The 11,609-nt window shown below is 40.0% G+C and overlaps 1 protein-coding gene across 1 annotated transcript in view; it reads right to left on the reverse strand.

The window, feature by feature from the left end:
- Positions 1-737: 737 nt before the first annotated feature.
- The window catches only part of KCNH7 (potassium voltage-gated channel subfamily H member 7), a 483,070-nt gene continuing 472,198 nt past the window's right edge, over positions 738-11,609 (reverse strand). The window contains exons 14-16 of the mRNA XM_019522712.1: positions 7,368-7,536; positions 2,534-2,726; positions 738-1,184 (exon numbers count right to left, since the gene is read on the reverse strand). Of these exons, the coding sequence (XP_019378257.1) occupies positions 918-1,184; positions 2,534-2,726; positions 7,368-7,536 (629 nt within the window). The 3' untranslated portion in view covers positions 738-917. The remainder of the gene's footprint in view (positions 1,185-2,533; positions 2,727-7,367; positions 7,537-11,609) is intronic.

The following is an 11,609-nucleotide window of genomic DNA, read 5'->3' on the forward strand; positions in this document are numbered from 1 at the left end:
GTAATTTATACAGCTTGTTAGTATTTTGCATTGAACAAAAGGAACACAGTCTTCTGTATTACATAGAAATTATATTTATTGCATTTGATTATGTTTGAGTGACAGATGAGAACTACCTGCCTGCTTCTGACAGCTAACTTTTTAGTTATGAAGAAGATTTAAAAAGAAAAAAGAAAAAGTGCAAAAACACAAGAAACAATCTATTCAGGTAATGTTGCCTTATGGATGCAGTCAGTGATGATACTTTCTATTGAGTAGCACAGATGTTCTTCTAGTTAAACAGTGACCAACTCCAGTTTGTTTTGAAGAGACTGCTCTCTGTTCTGTTTCTTAATCATTTAGAAACCAGAAGTCTTAGTTTATTCTTTCTCTGAGCAGTGGAATCATTGCCCTTGACTGCCAAAAACTTACCACAAGAAGCATAACTAAATTTTCAAAATAGGATTGGAAGGTTTTCACTTGCAATTCAGAATAGCAAGTAGGGATCATGCCTATGTGGGTTATCATCAACACCTGCCCTCTTTGCTTTGAAGGCAAATCCCCAATAATGTACCACCGCAGTGAAAGTGGTCAATGATAATCTCCATGCAACATAAAGTATAATTTTGGGACATGCATGTATTTTTTAAAAAAATAAAAAATATAAGGTGCCTTGAGAATGCTGGCAGTTTTACATTTGGAACATATAGTTTCTGTGTGTGTGTGTGTGTGTGTGTGTGTGTGTGTGTGTGTATATTTACAACATAACTGCTCAACTTTACCTTACAAGCTTCAAATTTAGGAAAATATACAGTACTTTTGCATATAATGTTATATTCCTTGTAGCCCCTGAGTCAAGTATAGAGGATTTAAATACAAAAAGGAAAAACAACCATTAAAAGCACTTACATTTTATGTGAAGTAATAGTACAAAAGTATTATTTCCCAGGAAGACCAGGATCAGAAACATGCCTATGAAGACCCAAGATTCCTATAGTGTTTAGGGAAGAATCTGGCAAGGAAGGGTGTCTAACTGGATGGAGATAAGTTTTACAATGCTGTTGATGACACTCCGAAGACTTCTCATGTTCTTGTTCTAAAAAAGAAGCTAAGTTGTCTTCTGAGGCTGTATTAAGATGCACCCCACTGGAGAGGGATTCTTTGGGTTTAAGTTTTGATTTTTCAAGGTCTAAAAATTCAGAACACTGAAAGGGAAGAAAAGAAACAAGGTGGCAATAGTTTTCCTGTTTCTCCTGTTTGTATTAAAACTGAGCAAAATCAAAATCTTTGAAAAATCAAGCGTAAAACACAGAAACATTTCTGGAAAACACAATGTTTGATTTGAAGTACTTGAATATGATTCAGCTTCTGATCTTCACTATCCTTCCTCAGACACTATGTTTTTGGCTTTATGTTTTACAGAAAATCTTAATTAAGAGATGAATTTTCTAGGGATGCCCCCACCCTGAGTCTGTGGATTTGAACACCCCTGAAACTTGAGAGATGTCAAGAACTGAACCCTGTAAATAAAGCAGATCCCTAACTTTGGGGAAGTTTGGATTTGGATTCAGATCCATGCACTAGGCTCTACTTTATCTTTTAAGTCAGAGCTTGTGGGAAGAGAGGTCTTAATATATATGCATTTTTAACTCACCTGCAATGAAGGGAGTGGACACAGCAATGGTTTTACCTCCAGCCCCACTTCTCTTTCTAATACATGTGTTTATTCATACATCATGAACTCCCTGCTGCATCACCCATAGGCTGCAGAACGGGGTGGGCCACCCAGGGCCATGACCCGACCAACTTTTAGCATGTTAATTTATATAACCCACAAATGTGCAATTGTCATTCTGGTCAAAACTATATAGCTATTTTTAAAACTGCATAGCTAGCTAAATTAACTTGCTAAAAGTTGGTTGGGCCATGGCCCAGGTGGCCCACCCCGTTCCACGGCCTATGGCATCACCTGAACTCCTCTCGCCTGTACAGCTAAAGAAATGAGAAATGGCTCAGGGCTTCAAGCCATTGGACAGCAGCAGCTGTTGGCGAAAGACTGCACTTTTTTTGTGCCTCCTTTGTGCTAAGCTAAGAGTAATTCTTTTGACTTGGATCCACCCCTAGTAATGTCCCTTTTTGCTATCTCATTTTATACAGTTTGTGATCATTTGCTAAATGTGTTACTGGGCTTGTGCTACACATTAATGCACATTAGCCTATTGTAATGCACATTAAAGAGTCACAAAATGTGCACTTTTGCTAATGTGCATTAAAATAGACTAATGAACCTTTTTCTAGTACCTGACAATGGAGGTAATACATTTAATATGCATTAGCAAAAGCACATTAATTAATGTGTAGATGTGCCCACTATGACACTATTTTGTAGCTTTAAGACCTTTACCCTCCCCCCACAACTCCCCAGAGATGTTTGGTCAAATTATTTCCTATTAATAGAACTACACGACAAATGCCTGATGCAGTGAACAGTTCTTCCAGCCTCAGGTAAGAATGTAAAAAAAAATCCTTGTAGTTGACATTGGCATAGACATACCTGTGATGCAGGACTGAAACTTCTGTCTGTTTTAATAGATGCTACAGGATGAAGGTTTGGCTTCACCCGGGCAGCTGAGTGTTGATATTCTGCACTTGTAGTCACCATACTATATGTAGGTGGAATGAGCGTTGACTGCCTTTGTAACAGCTGTAAGATGGTTTGAATGTCAGCAGTCATTTGGGATTCAAGCCTAGAGAAGTAGCATGAAATCAGTTAGCACACAGCCATGGTAGAGTACATTTTAACACAGTGATTACAAATGCATTCAAGAGGGAGCTGCAGGATATTAACAAAGAAAATCATAACTTTTAATAAAATAAACATGTTTTGAATAGGAAAGAACAGAAGAGGGAGCACCGAGTCCTTCCAAGGCTTGCAGCTCTCCCTCTTATCCACGGAACATATTCTCTCAAGTGCATCATACCTTAGTGTTCAACACACAAATGAATATATTGCTATCACTTAGGTTTGTAACTGAAATGAATATTGTAGTCCAGATCCTAAGCTGATTAACATAGCTGTGCTGACTTGACGAGAACTGAATTGATTTATGCAGGCTGAGATTTTTGGGTCACAATTGCTAAAGTGTCTGATGTCTCTCCCAACTATGCAGTTGGTCCAATAAAAGATATAGCCCCCTAAATCCTTGCTTCTTTGCAACTTCTGATGGTCCTAAAGGCAAAGGGATACTCTAAAAACCTTGGTTGCATAATATGCATTTCCCACAGCTGAAACCTAGGTCATTCTTTTTTTAAGTACAGATCTTAAAATCAGTAATCTTTATTCAGTGAGTCATTAGAATTTAGAGCACAGCCGTGGGTAAAAAAAGAGCTTAAATGAAGATTTCCTTAAAATTCAGAGATAAACCCACCATTTTTTTGTGATTCAGAACTGATTGATTTTTTTCTAATTTTTGTACGAATTCTGATTTTTTGTAAATAAACCTTCAGGGAAGTGACAACATTGGAGATTGCTTATCTTCTCCATGCTTACATTGCCATAGCATGGAAGTGATTTTCAAATTATCTTGCCAAGTTAATTAACAAACTCTGCAATGGGTAATGCCTATTGTGCTTCCCCAGCTGCCACAAGGCACTGTAAAGAAGATTGTAAAATGGATAGAAATCCTATTGTATTGGAACTCATCTCCTGACAGAATCATTTGCTTTGTAAACAGATCTTTATGTCAACAGCCCTTGATGTCATGAATGTTACTACTTCAGCACCCTGCAACAGCAGATTTAGGCCTCCTCTGGCAGAATTGCTTTTGCTAGGTGCCTCCTTGTTTGACCTAACCAATGTCATGCTGCAGAACAACTTAATCAGAAGAGATGGCTGTGAACTAAGTTGTAATTTTGCACCAGATCTCAGCATTCCCCTGGATGTTCAGGATGACTTTGCTCCCTGCATAGATATTAAAAGAAACATTGCTTCTTTGTTTGCTATTGTTACTATTGATTCCATGGCACTGAATTTTATAAAAGTAGCCTAATGAAGGACCAAATATAAGATGTCAGAATCACCTTCTGTTCAGCTCCCTTAGTAAGTATGAGGCTGATACCACAGGAAAAATGCAGCAGCATCAATCACCATGCAGTGTCTTTATGTGTCATAATTTTTAATGAATAAAAATAATGCATTGATAATTAACTTGTATTGGAAACTTTTTTCTCTCCCCTTATTTGTATTATCTGCAGAAGGTTCTTTGGGTGAATCTGATATATTTTATTAGACCAACTTAAATAGTTGGAAAAAGAATTTTAAGAAAACTTTTAGGTTTAAAAACCCTTTGTCAGGCTGAGGTGGTGTGCGCTTTTCCTGGATAAAATGAAAAGTAAAGAAGCCAGAAGCTGGGCTGGTCTGCATATAAGACAGGCAGTCAGTGAAGATGTAGATTGAGGAGTCAATCGGTGCGAGACAGGTTGGGGGAAGGGGGGAACAAGGGGGGTGAATACTGGAGAGGTACCTGGGGAGTCAGATCTCAGGCAGGTTATAATGTGTCACAAATTCAATGAATATATTTAGTCCATGATTTTTAGTATCCAGGAGGTTGATGAAGAAGAGTTCATAGGCTCGTCTCTGGGAAGTGTTTTGTAAGTTTCCTTTGAGGATCAGGACTGCGAGATTGGAGAGAGAGTGGTTTTCTTGTGGGAAATGTGCCCCCACAGGTAATTGGGTATTCCTGTCTTTGATCAATTCCTGGTGTGCGTTCATTCTGGTGCGCAGTTGTTGTTTGGTTTCTCCTATGTAGTTTCCATCAGGGCATTTGGTGCATTGGATGAGACGTATTGCATTTCTGGAGGTGCAGCTGTAAGCTCCGGGAATGCTGATGGCTCTGTTGTGGGGTGTAGCAATTGTGGGGGTGGGGGAGATGTGTTGGCAGGTTTTTCATTTCTTGTCATGGCATGGTCTGGATCCATTTGGTGTGTCATTGGCATGAGGAAGTTTGCTTCTGGTGATAAGGTTAGTGAGGTTTGGTGCTTGTTTGAAGGCTAGGATGGGTGGCTCTGGCAAAATCTCTTTAAGAATAGGGTCTCTTTTTAGTATGGGTTGCAATTGTTTGAGGATGTTCTGTATGGGTTTGAGGGATGGGTGATCTGTCATAACCAGCGGCATGTGATTCATGGGGGGGTTTCTTCTGTACTGCAGCAATTCTTCACATGGTATCCAGGTGGCTCTTTCAAACTATTTTTTTCCCAACTATTTAAGTTGGTGTAATAAAAGATATCAGATTCACACAAAGAACCTTGTCTGCCTATGTACTTACACCAACACAGCTACAACCTACACCCTTATTCTCATGTGCCTTTTCTCATTACTTTACAAAGAGTTTTCTACTGTGCCAAAGCACAGAGTTCTAACTTTTCTCTAAGTTTTCATTCTTTCCTATTTTCCCATTTAATAACAATAACAGAAACAGATCATTCCCTTCCAAAGAAAAACATGCAGGATGGCAAAGATACTAACACTCAGTCATGGGTGAATTTAGAGTTAAATCTTGTATTTGTCATGTCAACAAAGTTGAAAGTAATGGAATTCCGGGGAAAATAATAAGAAGGCACAGACAGGGCACAGATCAATTTAAAACTGAGTGAAATTACACAGTAAATTATACTGTATGACTAATCAGAATCTCCTAATGATATTTCTAAGATGCCATATGCTATGTTGCTTAGTCATCAATAGGGAGGAAAAGAAGGAATATGAATTGTATTAGCAAAGGTACCACACATATGCAGTATTTTGACAAAGAAAATGACTGTTTTCTTTTGTAGTAGATGTAAATGTTTTACACTTGTGATACTCCCATGGTTGTTTATTATAGAGACAACTGCAAAAGAGATTTATGTATTAAAAGCAAAGATGCCTGCAATACAAATGCTACTTCTGCTAGGAAGGCAGCTGGTTCATTCTGTGCATTCTGAGGAAAGCAGAGCCCTTCAAAGATGGGGAAAATTCCTGTTTTCTAAGCAAATGGTGTGTGGGGGGGGGTGTGTGTGAGAGAGAGAGAGAGAGGGATGGGAGAGGGGGGTGCACATGTGCATGTGTAGAAGGCCAGGAGTTACTTTTGAGAGTAAAAAAATTGGAGAAAGAGGGAGGGCAGAGAGAATCAAAAGATCTGCATCCAACAGACTGAGTGCAGGCTTCTCAAAGACTTTAAGAGTAGGAATTTTGTACGTATTTGGAGGCTAAAACCAGATAGGTCACTAAAGGCGTTTGGACATTCTGCTAGGAACATAGGCTTGGAGAGAATCCTTGGGTCATTGAATCTAGTCTGCTGTGACCTCAGGGGGTTATGTAATAAATGTTTACCCCCCCAAATCCACAAGAACATCCAGTTTAGCTCTTCCTGTGCCCCAAATCCCAAAGCATTTGCCACTGGTCAGTGCATTTCAAGTCATACAGGGGCCCTGCTAATGTCATAAACCAAATATGACTTCACTAGAACAAAACTAGGCATACCATATATGGCTTGCACAGATATATTGGGAAAGTAGCTCATTAGTTTTAAAGGAGGCTCCAAAGCCAACAAATAGAGAATGAATTGATAAGAACACCAAAACAAAGATCCAAGTGACTTGGTCACAGGTGTCCATATCTGGTGGGAAGCTTGCACTATTTAGTGAGCAGCAGGACGCGGATGATGTCACCTAAGTATGTTTTAGTAACTGGGGAGAACTAGGATGTGTATGCTGTAACATGATGCTGTGATCAGTGTATAAAAAAGGTCTGTGGAACCCTAAATACTTTATACTCAGCATTGGGGTTATGTTCATGCCTGTACCATGCCTGCAAATAACCCAGATAGCACAATGTACCAGTTAGCCATGGCAATACCTATGCCAGCATCTAAGTTTCTTGGGAACAATAAACCTGGCTGAGCTTTTGTTACTAAGATCTAAGGCCTGCAATCTCTTGGAATAACAAGCTTGTTAGGGGCACAGCATCACAGATAGCATCATGACAGTGCATGCACACACCATCCAAACTGAGGGAGCCTGACATGACTGGTAATATCTAACCCCCAAACTGCTGAAGTCCTACACAGCAAAACGAACAAACCTAAACCCAACCACCCCAAATCTACCATTTGTCCCAGCAGGACAGCCGGGGAGACAAGCACTACTAATGCCTTTGGCCTTTCTCGTAATTTCAGGGAATTAGGTTGGTAAAATATGCTCAGATGTACCAGGTATTTTAAGGGTCTGGCTCTATGTGGCTTAGAAGCTCACAAGTCATTAAGTACCTCTGAAAATTCTCCCACAAAGTTCATCCCTGTTTTAATTCTACTGATATAAATTGTCTTACAGCTCCTTTCACACATCTTTACCTGTTGAGTTGTTCTTGAAGCAAATCAAGTCGGTGTTCAACTTCCCCATAGGTAAGTTCACTTTCAGATTCACAGATGCCCCATGTCACATGAGGGAATGCTGACTGACTTGAAGCCTCATGGTATCCTTTTAGGTTTTCCTGTTCCCAGTTTCTTTTATCAGTGATATCTGATGAAAAAAATCATGAAGAAGTATAAATGTACTGGTCCACTTAAATGTAGTTGTTGTTTGAACCTGAAGAATTGAAGACATGACCAAGTTAATGTGACACTATTTACACTTGATTTTTAAGAGATGTTGGTCTGTTGCTTATTCAACCAAACAAATTAGAATTTTGCAAACCTGTGAAATATAAGTCCTACCTTGAGAGAAATTAAATCAGTCACATCTGTGTTTTGCAATCCTAGCATATTTTATTAAAACATATATATTTTAATTAGTACAATGTCCCATGATTACATACTTCCTTTGGTAGGTCTTATCATTCCTTTCCACGTACACTTTTGGGAATTTCTGGCGTAGATAATATACTACCTTTCCTTTCTTACAAGCTTTGGGAAGCGTAAGAGTTACCACTGTTGACATATCGTAGGATATCCACTGAAATGAAAAGTGGAGTTCACCCCTCCAATATAGTAGATCAGACTCTCTGCAGATGACTCAAGCAGATGACTTTGTGTACGTTAGTTTCATTTCAAATTTTTATATTTGTCTAAGAAACCATGAAAAACTAGATCCTTACACAGGAAGGCAGGAAATAGGTGCCATTATGAATCGTTTATCCAAATCCTTCTACATAACCCTCTCCTCAACCTATCATGTATCATATTTTTGGAAATATTCTTTAAGTAGAGATAGTAGAGAAAACTTTCCTCAGGTGAGATCAGTGGTGAAAGTAGAGTGAAGCAGAAAGGGAAGCACTCATCACTAGAGTTCAAATGGGGAAATGTTCCTCTCCTTTTGACAGGGAATAGTGGATGTGCTTTATTGCAATAATGGTGCTTTGCGATCTGTGAGATCAGAGGGTTTCCTGGAATTTGAATATCACATGACATAACATAAACTAGCTTTATGCGTAAGTCTAAAGAAGGAAGAGAAGATTTTACCTTGGCTCCATGGTGTCCCATTCAATTTCTCCGACTAGTCAATACATAGCACAAGGGAGGGAAGAAAGGAAAGGCAATGACTGGGAATCATAATTTTGACTGAGCTAGTATGTATCGCACAATTTTCAGGTTTCTGAGGAAAGTGGGAAGCTTTGGGAAGGGTCATGGGACAAAATATTGACAAGCAGAAGTCTGGCATTATCTCAATCCACACCTGCATGTAGAATGCATAGTGGAAAACTAGGTGACTGATTTTTAGATGGTGAATTTAAGGAATAAAATCTAAATGGTACATGTAGTTTGTTTACACTGCTTTTTTACTGCCCTGTAAAATCTAACAGATTTTATGTGGAAATTCTCAAGTTAGATCACATTTGTTTTGTCTTATGCCATAGTATCTCTTTAGCTGTGCCACAGGGGAAATCACAGATGTTTTTGTCTGGGAACAAATATTTGTGGAATATTTTGAGTAACACCTTCAATCTGATTGCCAAATACCTTGCATTAACTGAAGTTTACAACGGATCACATACTCTCATCTAAACATTCTGGTCTTCTCTTTCAGGGGAATTGTGTACTTCTTCCTAGGTGTTCCCACATATATAAATAGCAAACAGTGACATCCAGGGAAATCAAGCATTACAGCTAAACATGGCCCTAGAGGAATGTCTTCAAGGTGAGACCTAAATTAATAAATGTATGGACAGGTTCATCTAAACAGCTGAGAGATAAAAATCCAGGGCTTGAATAAAGGCTAGGGAGTCCACAAAGATCATGGAAAATAGGTTTTTTCTGCTCTGTGGGGATTAACAACTACTGAAAAACTTCTCTGTATGTTCTCAAAAGAGGTCCAGAATTGAAACACTAAATGCTGCAGGTCATAATTGCCTTAGCACTGTTTATACAGTACCTGCCCCAGGCTATCCAGGGAGGTATTCATAGCCCCTTATGATCCAAGAAGACCTCAACGGCAGACCAGGCAAAAGAAAAGTGTAATCCTCTTTTCTGCAGCTGTGAAGGAGGATGAAGGCTGCAGCAGATCAAGGGTCTCCAATCGTCTTGGATTCCGTGCCATTGGACTTAGATCCCAATCTGTCTAGGACTGCTTTTGTTGGTGTGCAGCAACATCCTCATGCTAAAAGAAGCCATGCATAGGCATCTTCCGTATGGGAATTATACATTTTCTCTGCACAACAGGGAAGCCCTACAGTGATCGGTGAGTGGTGACAGGGATAGGACTGTGAGATCTGGAAGTTCCTAGTCATGGACCGGCATGTAGGTGGTGGGTGTTTGCTTCAGTCCTCTTGTTTGAGGACAGAGGCAGTAAGACCAGTTCGTCAGCAACACCCATGACTAAGCAGTCCTGTTTAGGATCCACTCTGCTCACCCCACATGGGGCGGAGGCTAGAAAAGGTGCCCCAAACATAGTCTGTCTCAACCAGTTCCTGACTGGATAACCGTGTTCAGTGGGACCACCTCTATGTGGTAACAAAGAAACAGAAATGATTTTTGGAACCTGGAATGTATAAACCTTAATGGACTACTCAAATAGTGATTGTCTCAAGCAAAGGACAGCAATAGTCTCTCATGAACTGAGGAAGTTCAGCATCAACATTGCTGCCCTATCTGAAACTCAACACGCTGGAGAAGGACATCTGAAAGAAGGAGGTGGAGGATATACATTCTTCTGGAGAGGGACAGCAAAAGAAGAGTCACGAACACATGGAGTTGGTTTTGCCATCAAAAATGAACTTGAGAACTGACTTTCAGAAGACCCAATTGACGTTAGTGAATGCCTCATGACTCTCCAACTGAAACTCGCCAAAAACCAACAGGCGACAATTGTGAGTGCATATGCCCTGACTCTCAATGCTGATAAAATCATGAAGGAGAACTTCTACTCACAGCTTGACACCATCCTCTCATATATCCCAAGGGAAGATAAGATCATCCTTCTTGGAGATTTTATGCCAGAGTGGGAAGAGACTCAAAATTTTGAAATGGTACTATCAGAAAAGAAGGCATTGGAAATTCAAATGCTAACGGGGTCCTTCTCCTGATGAAGTGTGCAGAACATGGACTTGTCATCACAAATACCCTGTTCCATCAAAGGAACAAGTTTAAGACATCTTAGAAACACCCTAAATCAAAACACTGGCATTTGATTGACCACGTGACTGTTCAGATTCGCGATCACCAGGATGTCCTGATTACTAAAGCCATGACTAGCACTGATGACTGTTGGACTGACTGCCACCTCATTCATTCCTGCATGTCCATCAGGATTGCTCCTAAATGAAGAATACAAAGGAAGCAGACATATGTTAAACATCGAGTGCTTGAAGGACCCACTCAAGCAGAGAGAATGCCAGCAACTCCTGAATGAGACACTACCAACAGAGCACCCAGAATGAGTTGAGGAGCACTGGATGGGACTCAAGACAGCTGTTCTCTCAACCTGTGAAAATACCATAGGATACAAGACCAGGAAACATCGAGACTGGTTTGACAAAAATGACACTGAACTTCAAGGTCTCATTGACAAGAAATGGAAAGCTCTCTCTGCCTGGCAGAATGACATCAACTCTGCCATCAGGAAAAATGCACACCAACAAGCAAAATCAGAGGTGCAGAGGAGAATACGAGAACTGAAGAATGAGTGGTGGATTCAGAAATAAAAAGAAATCCAACATTTTGCTGACATCCGTGACACTCATGGCTTCTTCAGTGCAACCAAATTTGTCTATGGCCCTAGCACTCAAGGCCTTCAACCTCTAAGATCACAGGACAAAACAACACTCCTGAAAGACAGTGAATCAATCAGTGCTTGCTGGAAAAAACATTTCCAGGACCTTCTGAATCATGACTCAACTGTTGATGAAGATAAGATCAACAACCTTCTGCAAAAAGCAATCAGAGAAGACCACAGTTTGCTGCCTGGCAGAGGTCGGGACAGCTGTCGGGAAAATGAAGAATAACAAGGCAGCCAGTGTTGATAGAAAACCTGCAGAGATTTTCAAAGGAGAAGGAGAAAAACTTACGTGTCAGCTTCATGTCCTCATCCTTAAAATCTAGAACAAGGAAGAGATCCCAGCCTAACATTAGGGGCTATAGGCTGTACAGGCGTGATAGAGA

The sequence above is a fragment of the Gavialis gangeticus genome, unplaced genomic scaffold (genome assembly GCF_001723915.1).
Source record: "Gavialis gangeticus isolate Ggan-Ray unplaced genomic scaffold, GavGan_comp1, whole genome shotgun sequence".
NCBI classification, from domain to species: Eukaryota; Metazoa; Chordata; order Crocodylia; family Gavialidae; genus Gavialis; species Gavialis gangeticus.